Source organism: Corapipo altera, unplaced genomic scaffold (assembly GCF_003945725.1).
Source record: "Corapipo altera isolate COAL_440 unplaced genomic scaffold, ASM394572v1 22b, whole genome shotgun sequence".
NCBI classification, from domain to species: domain Eukaryota; kingdom Metazoa; phylum Chordata; class Aves; order Passeriformes; family Pipridae; genus Corapipo; species Corapipo altera.
The window spans coordinates 16,878,827-16,901,913 of NW_020884876.1; the positions used below are offsets into that span (position 1 = coordinate 16,878,827).

The 23,087-nt window shown below is 40.4% G+C and overlaps 1 protein-coding gene across 4 annotated transcripts in view; it reads right to left on the bottom strand.

Moving 5' to 3' along the window:
- The window catches only part of RAPGEF2 (Rap guanine nucleotide exchange factor 2), a 180,387-nt gene extending 177,984 nt beyond the window's left edge, over nt 1–2,403 (bottom strand). For all 4 annotated transcript variants that reach the window (XM_027635506.1, XM_027635504.1, XM_027635505.1 and 1 more), the window contains exon 1: nt 2,023–2,403. In XM_027635506.1, the coding sequence (XP_027491307.1) occupies nt 2,023–2,091 (69 nt within the window). In that variant the 5' untranslated portion in view covers nt 2,092–2,403. The remainder of the gene's footprint in view (nt 1–2,022) is intronic.
- Between the last annotated feature and the right edge of the window lie 20,684 nt (nt 2,404–23,087).

Consider the following 23,087-nt stretch of genomic DNA (forward strand, 5'->3'; position numbering starts at 1 on the left):
ATCAACCAAGTTTTCTGCTGCAAGTCCTGCTCTCCCCAGCAGCAACAGGAAGGCACACCTGACTACCAGTTTCAACTATTTCCAGTGCTAAAAACACATAATGTTTCCCACAAATTTGGTATTATTTGTGGATTATTTTGGGCCAGTGTCAGTTTCATGGATTTAAGGGTGGGCTTCTTTTCCTGCCGTGATTGCCACAGCAGACTGCCAGTCTGCTGATTCGGGAAGTTTTACAGCATTAACACAGCCCTGGTGTTCCCGATTTAGCTCTCTGCCCTGTGCCCTTCACATAGGCTTTATCCCTTCATTCAGGCTGCATTCTTCACTGCGTCATTTCTTACTTTCTGCCTTTTTTGTTTGTTTATTATCCCTTCTAGACAGCAAGGCCAACTGGCAAGGGCACGAGAAAGTTTAACAGTTCACATGGCACAGACCACGCCACAGGGAAAGCATTGTCCCCCAAGCCCAGGCTGGTGGCCCCACAACCTGATCAACTGGTTTGTGAGCATCTGCCAGCCTCACTACTCCTGAACACCCAATCATCCTTTGATAACCATCTCCTGAGGCTGGACACTGCAGGTAGGCTCCACCAGCTGGAATTTACACCTCTACCAACACAAGTGACCTCGCTACAAGTTTGCGGAGACTGTCTTCCCCAGGAGAGCACACTTGGCCTCCTTCAGCTTTCACAACACACTGAAGGGCTGGGTCCAGCACAGAAGGCAAACAGACATTTTTGGAAAGGTCAAACAAGGACAGAGAAACAACTTTAGCACCACAAAAACAAGTTCCAGAAGCAGCTTTCTTTTTTCCTGTAAAATAGAATTAAAAAAAAAGATTTGCCAAGGACACGCTACATACGATGCCTATGCAGTCAGTATGTTTTTCCATGAGAAGTTTTATTTTCTCACACATATTCCACGAGCATGAGGATAAAAATAACATTACCACAATGACGTATCTATAGTAGGAGGAATGACTTATGGGTGGTGACCGAAAGTCAAGGTTTTCTCTTTGACCCCAATTTGAAATCATCCCCAGCCAGTGAGACGCCTGCCAAAACAATCAGTAACATTTCTTCCCCAAAACCCGAAAACAGGGACTGCTCAGAGAGCAGGACAAGCCTTTAGAAAATAGGACAGATGGCATTACAACTCCAAGCAAAGTAACTCCTTGTATCATTAGCTATTGAACCGCAGCTTGATGTGGGGATCAGTGTAAAGCTTATTAGTCTTTAGACAGTTGGCAGCAACAGCCACTGCAGCAAGCGTTCGGGAGCAGAAGGAACTCATTCAGTTTACTTGTTTTTCAGGTCATGTTAAGTCAAAATGTTTCTGTACGCACGCCGGTCCCCAGCTTAACCTTTCTCAGCCTCTCTAAGTGCAACTACGCTTACAAACAGCTTAAACTCACACGCTCCTCTGACAAAGAGGGCTCCAGGAGCCCGGCGCAGGTATCTAAAAAATTCCTGCCTGGTGCCATTGTGTAAGGATTTCACCCTACTTTGGAGAGCAAGGACTTGCCAAGAATACCACTGACCTCAGCCCTTACATTATGAAACAGCGCTGCCAGCTCTAGCCAGCTATGTAAAAGTAGGGATTGAATTCAAATCCGGAGCCACAGCGTACTCCGGGGCAATAACAAAACACACTCGAAAAGAAAAAGCCAAACGAAAAATTATACTCTAAGTGCATTTTTCTTTTTACCGGAAGCAACCTTCAAAACAAACCCAGCTGGCGTTTATCCCTCTTCTTCCCCCAAAATCAGTGAGTAGAAGGAAAGTTGTCGCGTTAACGCGCGTCTTCCCTTCCCATGAGCTGCCGGCCGGGAATTCAGCGCTGGGGAGCTCAGCGGGGCTGGCGGGGGGGGAACCACCCCTCTCGGGAGCCGCTGAGCTCCCGGGGGAGCGCGGCCGTGGCGCTCCCGGGCTGCCCGGTCGGGGCTGCGCGGGGCGGGCGGAGCGGCCCCGCCACCACCGCCCCGAGCGCGGGTCCGCGGGGTCTGCGGGGAAGGGGCGCCTACCTGGGGGCTGCGCTCCGCCGGGTTCTTCATCACCGCCTGGCGGAAGCTGTTATCCACGTAGGACGCCATCGCGCCCCTCCTGCCTCCCGCCGCCGCCGCCGCCGCCCGGGGAGGCGATGGGGGAGGGCCGGCCGGGGCCTGGCGCTGCGCGGCCGGGGCGCTGGGCGAGGAGCTGGGAGGCGGCGCGGAGGCACCGCGGGCTCAGCAGCGCCGCCGCCCGGAGCTGGAGGCGGCGGCCGAGCCCCGCCGGTGGCAGCGGCGGCGACAAGGGCTCGGCGCTCCCTCTCGACCCGGCTCTACGCCTCCCGCCGGCCCGCTCCGCCGCATCCCCCTGGGCACCGTCCTCGCCGCCTCCCTCCTCTTCCTCCTCCTCCTCCCATCCGGGCTGATGGGGGGCTCCGCGCCCGCCTCGGCGACGGGGAAGTTGCTGGCTCGGGGAGGCGGAGCGGCGGGGGGCGGGTGGAGGCGGGACGGAGCAGGGAGGGTGGGGCGGCGTGCTGGGGGTCGCGGCCGGCGGGGTCTCCTCTGGCGGCAGTGGTTCAGCATCCTCCCCCTGGGAAAACATCCTTCCTGGTTTTAACAACCGAAAAAAAAAAAAGAAGTCTGACTGACTGCCGCCATCGTCCTAAGACACGCGCATCACCAAAGCTTTGGCCGTGCATCCTGTAGATGGATCCTGGTGCTGAGCAAGCTGGACACTGAAACAAAAACTATAAATAAAGACTCGATCTGCTGGATCTAGTGACTTTTGGGAGCCCACCTGTTATCACACTTCCCAAAAGTAATCCGTATCAGCCGGCTGTCTCCTCTGTCATTGTTATATGGGATAAAAACGAGGAAGGGATGTGAAATCTTTATTTTATCAATTTTCTGGGGATTATCTAGCAGCGGATTCTTCTCACGTGAACTTAAGTTTTTAAAGAATAAAGGATCTCGCAACATGGCTGATTTTCTTTGTTTACCACGATACTGAGCACGTCTCAGCAGCAGCTTGACAAACGCAAATCATGGAAGTATTATTAACGTGCCATTAGCAACAGGGTAATACTATTAATGTATTTGCCTTCACAAGCGATGTGTACCCTTCACTGGTACAGATCACGCAATGTAAATAATGTCAACACTAATAAATCTGTTTAATTCTCAGTCACTAGCAGTCACATTTCAATCCCAAGTAAGGTAGTGTCATCTTTATTTGATTTTTTTATTTGTGAAAAGTCCCAGGGATAACCATCTTTTCCTTACAAAACATACACTGCTGGTCTCAGGAGACAAAATCTTACACTTTTAGACATACATGGCTCTCAAAAATGCTCCGTCTTCAGACAATAATCTTCTAAACCTACTGAATTTCTAGATATGGCTCATTAACAAAGATAGCTTTTCGGGCTAATCCCACTCATATGTGTCAGCAAAATATTTTTGCAGTAATACCAATCGTTCTGGGCAGACTATGGGAAAATACTAAGGAGGGCTCCACATTCTCTGCATCTTGCTTGTTGGAGCTTATTAGTAGTCCTTTGGAGGGATTTTTTTTCCTAACTAACAGATTGATAATGTAATGTCTTTTGCCCTAAAAAATAACAGTTTAAATATGCCTCGTGTTCATCATTCAGAGGGTATAATTTCTTCAAATTAATCAAGCCTGCAGCTATAGAAAACTGTCAGCTTTTCCAAAGCTCAGTTTACCAACACGGAGTGCTAAAGTTCCCTTTTTTTGTGGGGCATATGTATAGGGCGAGTGCCACAGGAATGTGAGGAATGCTCTCCTGGGCTTCAATCCTCAATCACTCCAGGGCACCCATTCCCTCCTGTTACAGACTAGCTTGCCTGACATCTTTATATCTCTACATCAAAACAGAGCTACCCACTCTATTTTAATATGCAATTATCTTTCATTTCAGACCTATTAGCTGTAACAGCATCAAGTGAAGTGTTTTGCTCTGGTTAATTTTTTGCCGTGCTGTCTGGTAACACAATAGCTGTGATTCATAGGGATGTTTCACTTCAGCCAATGGGATCTGGGCTGATAGTACTCAGCTCAGTGTGACAAATCTCAGTGGTTATAGATGTATGTCAAAGGCTTATCACATGGTACATGAATTGTTATAAATGGAAATGAATGAAAGCTAGAGGACTATGTACAAATACACTCAACAACTTCTTAATAATATTTAAAGATGTATTGTGTTAGCACCTTTTTAGTGTCTGTAAGCAACAAATTTGTATAATGAAAATGCTTCTGATTATTCATATCCTCCATGGTGGATACTAGTCTGTCCTTTATGCTGGTTTTTTTTTTCCTAGCTGAAATTAGTCTAGTTTTTTCAGAATAGAAAAAAATAAACAAATCAGTAAATAATAATCAAGATACAGAGTAAGGACAATAAATATTAGAGAAAATATCCAATTATCACTGGAAACCCTATTTTTCATGCAAATACTCAAAAAATATATAATTTACGGTGTCAAATGTTTTTGCAAATTCAATATTCTCATAATCTCACTGTCCTCCTGTTTTCCAACTTTAACAATAAATCAGTATGTTTTAAAATACACATATATACCATGACATGCCATAGCATTCATTTTTCTTTTTGGTTATTCCTCAATCTACATATCTATTTACAATGGATTTTTTTCAAGGGGTAGGGGTGTGTAACAGTGTTTTTCTGGTCGTGTTAGTACATTATACAGGTTTTCGACTCCATATTACACAAGGAAACCAAGAGTTAACTATATACGTGCAGTACATATAGTACTGATATTTCAGTAGTATGAAAAGGATGCAACTCAAAATATGACAGCTCAGCATAATATCTTTTTGGATAGCTATAACTAGGCACTCTGTTATTTTAGAAAAGTATTTTTTCTTGGAAATACAGAGTACCTGCCTGCCTGAATATCTCTGTTTCTTTCAAGTGGTAATTTGAAATGGTCAGGTCAAACAATTACTGAAATGCCAAGGAAACAAATTCAGTATTTCTGGGAGCTCTTTGTTTATTTGCTAAATCTCATTTTTAAGAAGATACTCACACTTTGAAAGGCTTGCACTTGACTTAGTCATACAGGTTTTAATTCATTACACCAGTTATTAGTCACCCACAGTTAAACACTTGATTTTCTCAGGACAGGCCTCTCTGCCCTGGTAGGGAAACAAAACATTGCGTCTTTGAGAGAGTTTAGTAAATTATATACAGTCGTCATGGTTATAAGCCCCGGGATATCCTTTTCTCCCCTTTCTTTGGATAAGTACTCATTTTCATCTATCTTCTTGAGATGGCATGGCAGCTGAAGCAGATTCATGCCGCCAAACTCCAGCCCTCAGAGCTGCATATCTCGTTCCCAGCTCTCTCTCTTCTCAGCAACCATAAAAAAATACTTCCATAACCATTCATGGAGGTAGACTGTTACAGAGGAACAGAGATATCAGCCCAGTGAACCCCTCTGGAGCTGACCTTCAGAACAGCAGCCATTCCCTTCAGCCTGGGCTGAAGCTAATTTTATTGGCTTTTTAGTCAGAGATGAATTATTTTAGGCACAAGTAAGGCCACTACCAAGAGGAGACAATTTCCTTTGAGCAAGATTAGCCTCTACGCTCTGTCTTGAGGGGTGGCACCATTTCCAAGAATGCTATCTCTCTCCTTTTGGGATTTATACATGGATGGGATTGCTACCATTTGCAATTCCAGTTTTTAGCATCTTTTACAGTATGATGAAGGACATGTGGATTTGTTTGTTATCCTCTAGTTACAACTACTATGTGCCCCTGAATCAGAGAGTAGAATAGAAAGATATCAGTAGCTTAACACGGTCCATACTAAAACAATCCTTGAATGTTTAACATACTTTTATGGTCCTTTTGTACTCATAAAATGTATGAAATTCTAAAGTTTATAAAAGAGAACTTGGCCTGTGCCATAAAGGAAAAATCATCCTTTGTTTTTTCTTAAAGGAAAAAGAGAAGGATTTTTTACTACTATAATACATTTCATGTATTTATTCAGAATTTGCCACTATTTGCATAGCTACATTTGGGAATATTTATCATTTAACTTCTGCTGTAGCGGCAAATGTATGCAAACCAGCTTTAGCTAGTTAGTTTAATACTAGCATCAACAGCTCAGGGACCAGCACAAACCATCCAAGTATTTACATGATCTTGGAGAGGAATTCACAGCCCACACAGTGTTCTCTTCAGCTGTACTGATAAAAGTACCCTGAGAAAAAGAAAGGTGGTTGATATCTGTATTGCAGCAGCACCCAGGAGGCATAGCAATTGATGGTGGCCCCTATGCTACACCCTGTGTGAACACTGAGCAAATTAACAGGAACTCCTGAAGGTTGAGCCTGTATTTCTGAAGCTCAGGTGCATCTAAACAAGCTTCATTTGTGTTCGCGACCATGCTACAGGTCTGGCCCTCGTCTCTCAGGAGTGAAAGTGATGATAGGAGATAGTTGTGAGTCTTCTATGCTGGTACCTCCACTAGGAAGCTAGGCTCCAGGCCTCGTGTCAACATCTCCAGCTTCTCCTTCTGTGAAAAGAGACACAAAAGTAGCAACTAAACTTCTCAGGTAAAGTATTCTGAGACAGAGAAAGCGCTGCAAAGTGCTGTTACTAATAACAGTAGCAGCGTTTTGTTGTTTGTTTTTTTTTTTTAAACAGAAAATTAACTACAGACACAGAAATAGTCAAATAGCATCTTTTGTCCTTATCAGGACATGTGATGAGGGAGGCTGGTTCAGTGGGAAGATGCAAAGCACACAGCAGGAAGTTGGCACATAGGTGCTGGTGTGCTCTGGAACAGGCTGCCAGCATGGAAAGGTGCCTTGTGGGAGTTGAATTGCAGCTGCTACACAGTGGCAAAGGTATCAGAGAGACTAAGCTCAGTGTCATTTTAGATAGATGACACTTTCTGAATTATATATGGGTTAAAAAATGCACTCCAGTCCTTTCCGAATAGTCATCCATGCTCTAGTATAGGCAGGATATGCATAGGAACAATTTCAACTGTTGAATGTATATCATAAGAGTTTCATGATCTAAATATTTGGTGTCACATATATTTCTCATAGTATATTTCAGTAAATAGCATCCCAAATAAGGAAAAAAAATTCATTCTTATTAATTGTCTTTGAAATTTTCATTACTGAACAAATTAAAGCCAAAGCCTACGTTTCAGTGTTTTGCTTTTAAACCAATATATTTCCTAAAAGAAAATACAAACTTACTCTTTCTGAAATGGCTGCACTTGACTTGTTTAAAATAATCTTTTGAAGTTTCTTCAACCCAAACATTACATGATTGTGCCAAACTATCAAAAGGAGAAATTGCCTAAAAGTCAAATCTACACAGAACTACTATTTATCAAAGCTGGCCAGGTTTTTAAAAGAATTTGACTCATACATATTAACGATATATAGCTAGATGATCATTAATATCCAACCATACTGCTTCTCATAAAACACCAGATGATAAAGTTATCTAATAGATCATGCAGAATAATAAATAAAATATGTAAAACTCTACAAGGAAAATGAAACACATAGGAGGTAGGAATTTTATTCCTGCACAAAGATATCAAATATTTATAAGAGACAAAATTGTTAAGATTGTTATTAAGACCTTTCACTCCAAATGTGCTATTTTCAGTATTAGGATTCTATACTAACTGCCTAGTTTTCACTGACTGCCATCAGAAACCTATTATTTTTTATTTTTTTTAGGTCAGCTTTATTATATATTATATATGATTAAAGCATTTGGCTTCAGTTCGTACTAGCTGTTTCAAAAAATATGAATATATTTATAACTTTTGGCATTACTGCAGGGCATTATTCTACAAATTAAGTTTACAGCTGGTAGCATTTTTCCATAATGAATTATTGATTAATTATTCCAGATATTGCCTGTCCTCGCTCAACTACCAAGCACTGCTTACTGCACTGCTAAGTCAGCCCATGCTAGAACTATTCCTTGGACTGAGTCCCCAAATGCTGCATTCCTGTCAACTTTTGCCTCTTTAGTCTTGTCACCATCTTCCATGGAGATCATCCACACTCTTCCCTGCTTGCTTTAACACAATATAGTGAATCACAAATATGTTCCAACATGATGCTACTGGTGCTTATTAGAAGAGCATTTGTATTTACATTGCTTCCTAACAACCTCCATAAATTACTACCTTGCTTTGAAATTAATAGTCATTGTGTATAATGTTTATGTGGCTCAGCCTTCTTCATCTTTCAGTCACCGTTTAGATCTGTTCAAAGCATATGGGGATGTGTGGGTGTGTGCTTAACTGAATGTTCCTCTGCTGTACATACATATCCTGGCAAAGCGTATTCACACCTATATCATAATGTGACAAGTACTAGGTACCAATTTAAATGGTTAGGATCAGCTTTAAGTTCAGTGAATTCTATAAAAGTTGATAGTTTTTTACTTACAAATCACTAATACCACACTCCATCGATTTATGTTCCATCTATTCTTCCAGGAAGAAATCATCCAGTATGTGGAATACAAGAGCTTTAAAATCTAATTTTACCCTATCCAAAGAAAGCATATTCCATGTAGATGGACACTGAGTTAAGCTGCCAAGGTGATCTAAGCTTATCATGGAATTTTCCTGATAATTCTGGACAATTTAATAACATTATGCCTGACCTTGTAAGTGCAGAGCTCTGCACTGCACCTGCACCTGTTTATTAAGAGTCAAAGAAAACTCTTAATAAACAGATCACAGGAAAAAAATAAACAGTTCAGGTTCAAAACACTGTAATGACCAATTTTTTTTTTCACATAGACTCTACAATCACTGTTAATGTCAGCAGTGAAAATTAAGACTATTTCTTTCTTTTTGTAATGAACTTAATACAAAGAGATCCCTATTTCCGCCATAAACTTCAGCTTATGTACAAATACATAATGATAAATTCAAGCATTAAATTCAGTTGGAGCAAGAAATCCTCCAGTAATACAAAAATAGAGACATGAAGGAACAGACAAAAATAAGCATTACTGCACTCATAAGCAGTCTGAGGTAGAAGTTTACACAATATATTCCTTGTGTTACCTGGATCTAAGACACAGAGCAACAAATTATCACTTTTCCCCAGGGTTTTTGTGTTAATTTTGCTCTTTGTTTCATTTATGCAATAGATACTCATAATACTTTCAAACATTCAGCAGCTAGATGTGATAAACACTATCTTCCTACTCCTGTAACAACTGATTTGTGCTGAGAACATCCACCATTGCCTTCTTGTATCACTGCTGGAAAAACATAAGAACACAATGTCTGGTTCACTTTTCCTTTCTAAAACATATTTTTAGAAGAAAAAGAAAAAGCCTTTGTCGTTGTTGCTGTGCTTAGCAGAGCAACTAGCAGAGGGAAGTGGCTGATGAAGATCTGTAACCAACCAAGTATATCTTGTAAATGTGTTTTCTAGGTCAGGAAGAGAAACTGAAATGTGGGAAGTAATTGTAAAAAAGAGGTGGTTGAGATTAATGTTTTGTGGCAAATCAAGTGACCCTCTGGAAGATGTAAACTTTTGGAAAACACATGAACATTTAAGGATTTTGTCAAGAGAAGCTCTTTGCCAGGAATATTTTTTTTTTTTTTTTTTTTTTTTTTTTTTGGTGCTATTAGCCACTTAGAGGTCTGCTGACATATGCTGGCACCTGACTGGCATGATGAGAGCCCTGTACACTGCCACAGTAAGCACACTCCTGCTATCCATACTTAATTTTTTCTTCCTTCAGTTCAAGCTATCTGGCATGGAGACAGTTCTGTGTATTTAGTCCTTATGATAAGGAAGTCTTGAAATACTTCAGAAGTACCCTCCTGCAAATAAATTGGAGGGTGGAGATTGGCATCCACATGCTCTTGTTTGTGCATGAGTAGTATTCACATGAGGAAGCAGATTCTGCAGCAGGAGAAAATCTAGGGTAGATCATTTCTCCTGCTTCAGCATACCTTCATTTTACAGTCCAGGTCCTCATCTGATTAGAGTCCCTGTATTTCAACAAAACCAACAAAATCCTGCTAGTTTAAAACTACTAAGGACCCTCTTCTTGTCTCTGATCCTTGATGGGCTTACAGGGAATTCTGAGAGTGCTGAAGCAGAGGAGGGTCTCTAGCAAAAAAAATAATGATGCACTGTTTGAAACTCCCAGAAAGAGAGACGGTTCTAACTTGCACTCAGCTGTGCCCTTGGGAAGAGGTGCATGACGAACCACAAAACAATCTTGCCCCTGTTTGCCCGATGGTGACATCTGTGTCTTGTTAGTGAAGCACAAACTGTTAAAATAGTTCTTCTCTCAGGTGGAAGTGAGCTGTATAACTTCATTCCATTGATGTGAGTAGCTAACAATTTTGCCTCAAGCCTTCACATTACTGTTGCATTCGGATATGAAGTTAGATTGCTCTTGCTATCGAGCAGAAGAGTACAAGAGAAAATTTTATCTTTAATTAATTTTTCTGGGTCCCTTGTGTTCCAAAAATACTACCAATGATCCAGAAGTTCAGTATTTGCATGGATATTTTTTATTTTCAAATAGATTTTTCCAAAGTTTTATTTGAAGTACCTGTAGTCTTTAACCCATACTCATCATGAATACACTTTCAGTGAGGGTCCTGCTCACCTGATATGTAAATCTCTGAGTGAGATACTGGGTTGATACTCCTGGGCAATGTAAATACAATTGATTAAAAACAAACATCAGCACATTTTCAAAGTGCAAAGAGGGGCCTTTCAAGCAAAAATATTACATATTTTTTTGAAACCATCAATAATGGTACAGATATTCAGTTCATTTCACGTAGGAGACCAACACTGAAGCTTAGGCAAAGTATTTTCCTACTGCGGTTAGATTTTAAAAGATCTGTGCACATGGGAATCAAGTTGCACTTTGCTTTGTGGGAGCCTCAAACACAATGGTTCCAAGGGTAATCTTGTGGGAAATAAAAAGGGGTTTGTAGGTGGAAGGAGATGTGATGGTGTTTGACAAAAACTGGACCACAAGTGGCCTGAAAACATTCTGCAGTGCTTGCAGATCTTTGTTTTTGTAAATTTTAAAGAGAAATAAAAGTACTGAAGATATTCAAAGCATGATGTAGGTTTGAGCTATTAACTTAAATACCTCATGGTTTTGCAATGTGCGTGTGTATGTCTTATCTTCAAAACCATGCAGGTATGTCATAGCCCTCAAAAAGCATCTCTTAACCTTAAACCCAAATGTTTAAAGTTAAATTATATCATATCTCCATCCTCTAGCAGACGTTTGCAACTCTTTTGTACGCAACTGAAAATGCTTAATTGGTCTAGATGTACTCACTTGCACAATTATAAAGTGAAATAGAATAGCTGACATTGCAGGCTGTGATAACTTGTTCCAGTTGTAATTCCCCATAAAATAATTTTGATTAATTTATCTGCCCATCATTTCCCTGAATTTACCTGAAACATTGTATAGAGGTCATAAAACTAGAAAATAACTCACATTTCCCTTTCCTCCAAAGAAATTTGTGGGGCCAGATACCTTTACCAGAAAAACAAGAGAGAGATAATATCGCATGTAGAATTATTCTGAAAAACAAGTAAGAAACCCTTTCTGGGGTTAAAAAAGCATGACTAGTTTATACCATTCCACTCTTTCACTCTCCTCTATGCAGCACAAGTGTGTGATTCTTTCTGACGCACCAGAGAGTTCAGTTACTAACTCTCAGCCTCTTTCCTGAGATGCTGCATAGTCCTTCATTCAATGGACATAATTATCCAATTATTTACTCAATGAAAAAAATAACCTGAAAGAAAGCAAAGCTAACTCAAAAATAGGGAAGATGGAACGCAATTAAAATATACACTTTCTTTAGCTTATCAAGCTTTACCCTTCTCACGACTTGAGCTAGACAGGCTATTCTCAATCTATTTACCCAGAAAGCATAAAGTAGGTGTATGTCTACGAAGCAAACCCTCATGTCTGTAGTCTCCCACCAGTCAGCCCCTGCTGGTTTATTCAGAAGTGCCTCACCATCTCACATAACTATTCTTTATGGGGCCAAGTTGGCTACTGTTTTCCAAGCCAATTTTTCCAGCTACCTATGTAGGCCCTAAGGCTCACTAAGGTTTACAAAGACCTTTAAAACTGACTTTTAAACAGCTTTCAAGGTCTTGCCAACCTAGTTTAGAAACCACATTTCACAGAGTCATCTTGGCCCTAGCCAGATCATGTGTGCTGGTCAACATCTGAAACTTCCACTGCCTTGTCTGTGCAAGATAAAGCATGTCAATGTGGTCATGCCAGTAAAAGCTCAGAGGAAATATATAATTAAAAAGAAGTAATTTATAGCTACAGCTTATTTCAGCCCCCTCACTCAGATGAGATACAATATTACAAGAACTTTCAGTGGAAGGGAGTTCATACTGGGACTGTTGGGGCTTTAATTATAATCCTGCAGTTAAAGCAGGAAAAAAAAAATAATCCTGCACTATCTTTTCAACCGAGAAGACAGGCGTTTTTCATCATTCCTCCTAAAATCATTTCCCTCTGTTTTGAAGTATGGTTAGAGGCAAGTGCTGCAAATCTTCTATCAAATTTGGGTCTCTTTGACGATCCCTGTAGGCTGCAGTTCCGCTGTATTAATTGAAGCTGAGTGCGGTAGGAAATTCGGCCTCATAAATTTTAGAAGTGCATATTTATCTAGTAGTACTGTAACCTGAAATACATTTTAATTCTTGATGTCACTAATCACTTCTTTCATATGGGAAAATATGTTGCCATGGTGAAATCTTACTTTTTTTTTTCTTTATAGGAAAACATCACAGAAGACAATTAGGAAAGTGTAAATAATTCCTTCCTTTATAATGCTTGCTGTGCAATACATCTTTGAACAAGTTACTAACATGTGTTAGTAACTCCTTGTCATAAACCATATAACAAAATGCCTGCACCTACCTCACAAGGGCATTCTGAGAGCTGGGGCTTGTAAAGACCTTTTGAGGATGAAAAGCATTATATGACTGTTGAGCACTAATCTCAGCCATGTGGACAAGCCGCGCACATTCGAAGTAAAAACCTTTCTAATAACATCCATCTGCATCTTGAATACAAGAATGAAATTGTAAGACAGCCTGTCAATGATCAAGGCTTTTTCATGCAGCTCACTGTTTGGCAGCTTGCCAGCTCAGAGAGCCTACAGAGGAAAATGGCTCCGAAGGAAAGAATGTGCATGTTAAGCAGAGGACAGCCTTTGTGAAGGGTGGGAAAAAGCAAGACAAATACCCTCAAATGCCAAAGTGCTCTCTGATACATGGAGGAAAAAGGTGAGACAAACTGTAAGGAAGAAACTACAGTAGGCAGGAGCCTCCTCTTCTCACTAAAGATGATTCTTAGCCTGTTTGCACTAAACTGCCAACATTTCTACTTCAGGACCAAGCCTGCTTTACATTAAGGATGTTTCTCTGTAGAGAAGCTGGGAGAAGCCAGCCAAGGATTTATTTGGAACTGTGGCACCTAAACCAACTAAGAATGCGTGTCAACCTCCAAAACTCTTTTAATGATATCGCAAAGTCTTTCAAAAAGGTTTGTGAGGCAATGCAGTAGGATCCGAGCTTGCTGAGGAGATCCGAGAAGCTCTTTTTCAGACGGAATGATGCCGACCTTTTTATTCAATGGAACTTATCTCACTGGCAAAGGCACTTTAGCTCGTGCTGCTAACATGCACTGGCTCCCTTCTATTACAAGCCCCTGTGCAGAATCGTCAGCAAATTCTTCTGCCTGATATATATACACACACACAGATATATACAGTGTCAGAATTAGCCCCCTTACTTCCTCTCACCAGTCATCTACGTATTCGTTTCACTCAAGCTGTGCTCCAGCTGTACAGCGTTGCAATGCTGCAGCAAACATATGGAGTTTCAGCCAAGAGTCTTCCTTCACTTCCTACAGCACTTTAGTCTCTCTCTCCCCACAGCACTTCGTGCACTATTTCAGATGCAGCAAGGTTTAATTAAAGTAAAATATGCAAGAATTACACTAATAACAAGAAAATCTTCATCTATCATTCTATATAGAGAAAATTTTGTAAGGAAAGATTTCCAGTCTTCCATTAAAATGTTTACCTGCAAGAGATTTCTTCCCTAACAAATCATGATTTACATTTACCTTTTATTCTGATATCTTTTCTTTACTGAAAAGTTGATTCCAGTCATGATTCACACGTAGCCTTTCATTCAAATTCCTACCATATATAAAGAGCCCAAAACTAAATATTTAAGCAGCTTTTAATTCACGTTATCTTGCCACAGATCAATTTAGCACAACTCATCAACTGCTAACGTGATCAATAAATGTGGCTGCAGATCATCTACTTCAGAGTTCTGTCAGTCCTCCTAATTTCTTCCCGCAGTTTGCTCCATAAGCCCAGGGAGAACAGGACAGCTCTACCATGGCTCCCTGGAGTGAGATTCATAGAGGAGCTAAGTCCACTGAAACAAGGAAAAAAACCCAAACAAACAACTAAACCAACCAAAAAAAACCCCAAACCCCACACCAAAGCAAAAAACTTCGAATATGCTCTCAGAAGTGTTCAGGATCCAACAGATGAGCACTTTTTGGTGACTTTTCCTTTTGTGGTGTATTGTGTTACTAATCTCAGCATTTGATTTCCTGACCTCCCCCTCTCCACAGCAGGGATGCCAGAAGAGCACATGTCCATATCTCAGCTCTTCTAATCCAAGGCCTGGCTTCTTAAGTCAAAGTCTTTGCACCTGAAACTGAGATGCCACACAGTGGACTGAAAAAAATACTATTCAGGTAAGTGGGAATATATGTTGTACATTTTGAAACTCTTTTAAAATAAAACAAACTACCAAGCCTAAGCAGGTAGAAAAGGCAGACTGTGCCACAGCTGCAGTAGCGCCTCATATCTCCCTCCATCTCTGAAACAGACCTGTCCAGCAAGACAGCTTACTTGTAAGGCCTGAGGAAGCCCTGATGTCCATCATGTGGTTGCTTCAAAACTGCATGTACCTTTGCAAAGTTTTTTACTGATGTTGCTGTTGGTGTTGCTGCTGAAAATTTTGAAATCATGCAATTTAATCTGCAGTCCAGTGACACAGCTGTCATATTTTCCCATCTTCTCTCTTTCTGTGACTTATTAGGCCTTTTCTATACTAAATAAAAGCATGCCAGTTAGAAGGGTGGTCTTTTACTTTCAGAATGAGACATGCACCATTAATTGCAGAAAAAGTTTGGATAGTGTAAATTCAGACAACAAAAATAAAGGTTATCCTCCTCCTGTAGGAAAATAAATACCAGCATAAGCACACTTAACAAACACGGCATTGCTTGTGTAAGTATAACACCTCTTTAACTGCACTGTTTTTTTCAATGACTGTACTTTTCCATGGAGATGAGGGCTTGATGATGAAGCCAGCCTTTGAGCCTGCCTGTGAGTGCAAGGCAGCATAGCACAACATTGCAGATGACCACTGCAGATGACAGATGTACCCAGGCCCTGGAGGCGCCTGGCAGAGGCTGGGTGTACTCTCCCCCGGCATGACAGAGCGTAAAACAATCTGGCTTGGGGAAGAGGCTATGGGGAAAGTAAAGGGAGGAGGAGTGAACAATGGAGACCAGACCAGGAAAAATAGGAGAGACTGAGACAAGTCACACTGAGAGGAGCAGCTGAAGGGCCAAGAGAAGACAGCAGCAAAATGTTGTTGAACAAGTAACACTTAGTGATTCAAAGCCAGTGTCCATCAGTTCTTATTCAGAAGATCAGCATGTGCCAATGGGTGTGCATAGATAGGCATTGTCAATCAAATGCTCCAATACTGCCCTTTAGGCATGGTTAGGAAAAGGAAAACTATTAGAGTGACACTAAAGATGCTTCAGTACACAAATCAGAGCTGCCACATATGTTTAACTAGAGTGCAAGGAACACCATGCTATCCTTGATTATTCATTAATTAGAAGGTTTTTTCAGATGTGGTTAGAAATATACTGGAAACCCCTTGCTGAGCATTTTTAATATTGTATGCATTGTTGAAGTACCAAGGATTCGTATTGCACCATACCAGTCCTTTGGATTTGCTCACTTAGAAATGGCTTGTGCCCTAAGGTGTTTACAAGCGAATAAAAAAAGTGGGAGACAACAGATGGAACCAGCAGCTGGAGGATCGGCAGAAATCAAGGCGGCTCTGACAGGCATGTCAGCCAGACTTTTGTCTGGGGCTCTCTTATTCCATATCTTTTGCCAGCATCAAAAAAACTCAAATCTCAATGAAATTACTGGATGAACCAGAAAAAAAGTAACTCTTGAGAAAAACCTGCATGTCCTCCCTCAGATCACTTTCATGGAGTGGAAAACTCTAAGACCCACAGGTGCTGCCTAGGATTCACCTTTTTGATCCCCAATGCAGCAAATAGCAGCTGAAACCCAGGAAGTCAAGGTCTCTAAAACTCCAGTTTCCTGAAGACAAATAATTTTACTTGTCAATGGGCAATCTCCAGCCGACTTAATGAATGCAGTGAAACACATGTGGGCCTCACTTGGAGTCAGCTCTCCAAGGACACCTGCAGCGGCTGTTTTCCCAGGGTTGCCATCCTGCCAGTGGGGGGACTGGGCCAGGCCAAAACCAGGGAGACTTGTGCAGGCAAGGGAATGATATGTAATAGTGCACCAGTCCTCAGCACCTGCCTGGGTGGAAGAACCTGCAGCCACTGTGATGATGGGCACAGGAGCCCTGGTGCAGCAGGGGCTGGACCGCTCTCAGGCAAGGAGAGACCACACCATGCCACCCTCCCACCACAGGGCTTTGGTGGGGAGACACTCATGGAGTATGTGATGGTGTTGGGGTCTCGAAGCCCCTCAAACAGCAGGGGTACTGCTTCAGCCTAGAACAGGACTGCAGGTCCTATGTGGGCAGGGAAAGGGCAGCGTTACTGTGTATCTTCACTGCCAGCATTTGTCTGGTGAACCTCGGTTAAACATGATAGATTGGTGATCAAAGCACGAGCAGCACGGTTAAAAAGGATTAAGCAGTGACAAAAAAATGATGTTAGATAGTATCATAGTTTTTGTTTCATTGGAGAGTTTGATGCCTAAACAGAAAAACCCCTTCCTTTTGATGTTTACATTTTTTGTATCAAGTAAGTATCTGGGTATTTTTCAGCCTCAAGGGATTATTTATTGTGTGCTAGGCTTAAAAAGGCATGCACACCTAGAGACAGTAAACTGAACTGGATGCTTTTTCAGTGTGGAAGCTTTTACGCCCTGCTCAGCAATTCTCATTCATTACTTTAAAGTGCGACCTGCACCTCCATATTGAAGAAAAAGCCCTGGCAGTGTTTGAAGGGAGAATGAGGTTCTGGTCCAGGGACTAAATGAAAACCTCCTGCTGAGCACCAGCAAGGATTTCTCAGTGTTTCTAGCTACAGTTACATTTGAATTTCAAATGTACCAGTTTAAAAGGAAATACTCCAGAATAAAAATAATGGGCTTTTATGAAAAGAATTTGCATTCGTTTCAGAGACTGCTTTTAAATTATAGTGATGATCTGCATATAGATTAACACTCATAATGATTTTATTTAGAGACTGATACATTTCAGTGCACTTGTATCTTGTAGTAATTAAACAAGAATTGTACAAATTGTACTTCAATATTCCATTTTTTCCTTAAATGCCAAATTACTAGAAACAATATCTGGGTAGTATAAATTGAGTTGTAATACAGTACATGTGCCCCAGTAGCAGTTCATATATGAGTACCTACTCTTCAAGTTATAGACAGCAGTAGCTTCTGCTCTTGAGGTACAAGTCACTGGAACATAAAACCTGCAGTTTGGGGTCAGATTAAGAATTCATATAATCTAATATCCTTGATAGAATTGCTCTTAAATCTCATTCAAAAGTTTTGCCTTGCAACTTCTTTGCGACAAAAGGTGAGTCAATTTGGCCATGAACTGAGTGAAAAAAGAATTTCCCTTGATGTTTAAATATGTTTCTAGCAATTTAATTCTAGGTTTTGGCTTATGAAATGTTGCAACTGCTCCTTATTCATCTTCTTCAGAAAGGTCATTATTTAACAGCTATCTACCACAGCCTTTTCAGTCATTTCTGAGAGAGAGAGAGAGAGGACATAAAATTTCTCCTGACTTCCTGAAAAGAAATGAAGTCAATGATTTTGATTCTAGATTACTGCTAGTTGTCAGTTATTAAGATTAACAGAATGGCACAGGTAGATAAGTACATCCACATCAACACCTTTCCGTACTTTTTCTCATTTTAACAGGTCATTTCATGAGATTGGTAAGAGTGGGGAATCAGAACTTCACACAGTATTCAAGATATAGGTGCAGCACCAACATATTCAGTGGCATATTATCTGGACGTTATGCTGAATTGCCTGTTCAATAAAAGCCAACATGATACCATCCCCACTCTTGTCAGAAAGAGCACACAGTGGTAAAATTGCATAGTATAAGTTGTATAAATAGCACCCAGTGACAAAACCAGCCTGTCAGTTTACCTACTCAACCCTTCTGCAGCACTGTTAATATCATCAAAAAAATTGAGCAAGTTTTAGAAAAATGTCAAGTTGGATAAAGTTATTTCAATTCAACTACTGTGCTACAATTCTGTCCTAAGAAATTTTCCTACCTAAAAGTTTTTCTACTCTTTTTTCCTTTCTATCTAATATCATGGAAAGACTGCTGTTACTCTCAGTAGATGGTGGATTACACTCTTTTAGGAGCATAGGTTTTCTGGAGAAAGCACTTTTCCTGAGAAACTTATCTTGGAAAGTGCTTTGGCTCTTCTTGCTGACTGTCATTAATCCAATAATGTCACTACAGTATTGTGTGACACAGGCATCGCTCCTGTGAAAGATTTGTGCCAGGCAATTCTGAGACAAGAGGAATAGTCAAGGTTATTTTTAAAGCAGCAGAAGTAACTTAATCACAGGAACATAATCACTATTTGAGAATGCACAGCTTGCTATTAGTGACACTGATATCTTGTAAAGGGAAAAGTAAAATTCACCTGATTATTTATAGAGTTTTATTGCACATAATGGAGTAAGTGTGTTTTTGCAGATTTACAAGTTAGCAGATGGGTTCATAATTAGTGTATTTTTCATATGCATCGTAAGACTCTTTAGACAAAGAGCGAAGCATCTATGTTCAAAGTTCCTAGTATTTCAGATAGGCCTATGATTACTGTTCTGTTTCTGGTGGTTTAAAGATAAGAAGATTATTTTTTTAATCCCTTAAATAATTCCTTAAAAATAAAATGGGATTTATTTATGTAATAGTATCTGTAAGCTTCTTGGTTCAGATTTCAACAAAATATATGATTCTCTTGTCATGATCCAATTTTTAAAAAGTAATACACTCACATACCTCCGCAGATGTGTCCTAGATCCTGCTCCAACTAGCATCCTTAAGGTCAAAAGGGGCTTGACCTTCTCATATAGTTTCAGAACCCATCTTCTCAAGGAAGCAAAAATTATTAACTAAATAATAAACCTGACCAAGCAGGACTTCTTCACTATATCATTTCAGTTATTCTTGTGGAAGATCCTGATTATCTGCTCGAAAGACTGTTAGCAGGTGACAGGAGGGTAGAGCTTGCTTTTATTTCTTCTGTGCTTTTCCAGCCTCAGGTTCTTAATCAAATCTAGGAAAATAAAGATAATCTAATAAAAGCAGAGTTAAATACTACTTGACGTACAGTGCAGGTGATACATATTACCTTCTGAAAATATCTAACTGAGGTATTAAAAGGACGCTTCTTGTGTTTAAGGGTCCCATTATCTCTGTCTTCATAACATATATGTAAAAAAGGAAAGTGCTAAAGAAATACTGTGACTATAGAAGAGTCTGAGCTACCATGCTCTATGCAAGTGCCACAAGTGATGGGTTGTGATTTCAGAGCCTCCAGGAGGTTATATTCTAAGACTAAAACCATCCTTCTGCACCAGCCTTCATCTGGTGATTGCTGTAGCCCCTGGTTTGCATGCAGTCCCCCCAGGGATGAAAGGCATTCACATCTCTGTGCATGCCAGGGTGGGAAGACTGCTCTTGTTGCAGCACTCCTCGGGACTATGCCAGCTCAGCACTCCTGACCTTCAACCACTTGTTCCCATCTCACACTGTTTGCTTTGGCACAACTGTTTCTTCCCAAGCCACCCCCTGAGGCCACATGGAAAATGAGATCAGTGAACTAATGTGTTAAAAATAAACCAAAAAAAAAAACCAAACCCCAAAGCATTTTACCATATGGTTGAGAAGCAGTTGTTTCGCTGCCCTGGGCATCCCCAGGTAGGCAGGTAGAGGGGCTGAAACTGGCAATGCTGCAAAGAAATGGCACATGGCATCCCATCCAGCGCTGGTGCCTCTTATTAGATGATGACCTCAAGGTAGTTCTCAAAGGGTGGATTCCTACCCCAAGCAGCTGAATGTCGTGACTGACATTTGCATGGCTATACTCAGGGCGCTGAGATACCCTAGGTATCTTTTTTCTCTAAAAATAGCCAAAAGAGGAAAATGTAAAAAAAAAGAGCAGAGAGATGCAGGAAAATGTTGAAGTCTATGCTGTCTCTGATGAATGGTTACCTCTGTTTACTGGTTGTCATTTGGTGCTTTTCAAGAGGAGATACATTTAACAAATGAAAGATGAAAAGCAGTTTATGATGCTGAAATTTTGCCTACATCATTTGAAGAAAATAATGGAAGTAAAATAAGCTGGAGAGATGTATTTGTATTTGCAGTAATGTTTGAAATTATGGTCTGTAACAGAGAAACAGCTTTTCATTTTTTCTCAATTTTTTGTTCAAAAATTAATGTTTAGTGCTTTGTCTGGTTTGACTTAGAAGTTTAAAACAGAACAGAAAACCTTCTCATCACTGATTTAGAATCATGAGCCTGGGGCTCTGTTTTCTGAGCAACTCACTTTTCCTGCAAAACTGCAGAGTACCTTCAGCTCATATGGAAATCAATAGGTTCTGTGGTAAGCACAAGTCTAGGGCCTGCTTATACTTTTCATTAAGCCTTCATGAAATAGCTATTGCTAGATAACACCAGCTGTGGCCATTTTATACTGGAAAGCAATTGGGATGTTCCACTTAAACTGCAACCAGGAACTCCGGAACTCCAGAAAAAGAGAAGTCCACACATGGAATTAATTTGAAAAGAGTTAATCAGAGGAACGCCAAGCTCAACTTGTGGTATTTGCTATATGTTTATATATTTAAGTCAGGTTAAAGATGTTCATCACAGGATGAGAAGGGCCATTTTGCCCTTTATTCTCTGAAAACTTACACAAAATATGCATAACCATATCCACCATGACTAGTAATCCCTACTACCAGCTTCAGCTGGTCAGATTAATGCCATCTGGAAGTTACTGTTTGGTCAGTAGAATGAACTATTTCTGTTGTTGTTGAGGGAGTGGGAGGACACTAATTCCTTAAAGGGTGTTGTAAATTTAAGCAATGGTTCTGTATTTAGCCATGGTTTAGTTCTGTGCTTTTAAATATGCCCCACTAGCATATGTGTTTGCTGGGATGAAAAAGACTGCTAGGATTTATATGATTATTTATTTACATTAGTATAAATAAAATTTATTGCCCTAGCTTATAATTAATATATGTGGATTAACAGTGAAACAAAAGGAAAACCAGTCTCAGTGTTATTGAAATAACTGTCATTCTGACTATCATCTCTTCCCTCATTCAGCATTCTGGGAATATACCCACAGCTTTCTCCAAAAGCTTGATCAAATAAATATGTCCTTCACTGAGCCTAGAGAATCAGTGCATCTGGACAAGCTAGGGAGCATACTGCAGAGATTTCAAGACTGCACAGTGTGTGAGCTGCCAGCACTGCCTCTCTTTATCTGACCAAGAATAGCCTGCTCAAACGCCTTTGCTAAGCCAAAACTGTTGAGAGGCAGTCCCTTGGGAATCAAGCCAGGGTTTTTCCCAGAGACAGATATATTCTATCTTCATCCTTACTAATGGAACATTTATAATTGATTTCCTTTGTTTAACCTTTCCCTTGCTTCTACAAGGAGAAACAAAAGTCTAAACTTTGCTTTTTGTATGACAAACATGACAGCATTCCTTACAGAATGTTAATCACGAAGTGGGAAGTATTGAGAGACTCTTGGTTTGCTATTAAATTACAATTCAATTTTTAGCAATTATTCTGAAGTCCAAACAGACCAATAATACATGTAATTAGTGAGGATTCTTTGAAAAGGGAAATGTACAGTTAAAGGACAGTTCAGACTGTGGAGTCGAAAAGTGAGAAACCTGATGGAAAAATCAGGACAAAAATCCAAGCTCTGGGAGCAAAGTTGGTTTTAGAGGTTCCTGCTTTTTATTATTTCACCTATGGCACAGTTCACTGCCTTTGAACTTGTGCTAATGGCAACTGTTTAGAGGCTGTGCTTTAAACTGGATTAGTGAAACAACCTTAGGAAAATTTCCCCACGATCTCTAAATAACAGTGAAAAATGCTATAAATTAGCAGGACTGCTTAATGCAGGGGCCTTGGAACCATACTGTGCATCAGCTATTAACTCAGAGAGGTGAGCTCAGCTAGTATCTGCTCCTTAGAGCTCAACTGCTTATTACAGGACACAGGAAATTTGTATACAATGTTAAAGGAAGCATTGCATGGAGTACCCATACTTAAATTTTAGCCCCATGCTGAATAGGACTGAATCTGGTTATAAAAGGTGTCCTTCGCTGTTAATGCATCACAGTCAAAACAAAATTGCCAACCTTTACTGAGAGGCTGATCTGACTTTGAACTGTACTGGAGTGATGTTTGTTTCAATTGTCTCTGCACATAGTGATCTATTTTCAGTTTAATATGCATCCTGAGAAACACATGATTTGGAAATTAAGCCCTTGCCTAGGAACAGGAGTCAAGTATTATCTATAGTTGAAAATTCAGTATGATTAACTTTAAGTATAGAAACTGTTCCAGAGTAACTCCCAAAGTGTTTCACAAAAAAAAGTTCCTATCTGTTCCTGTTT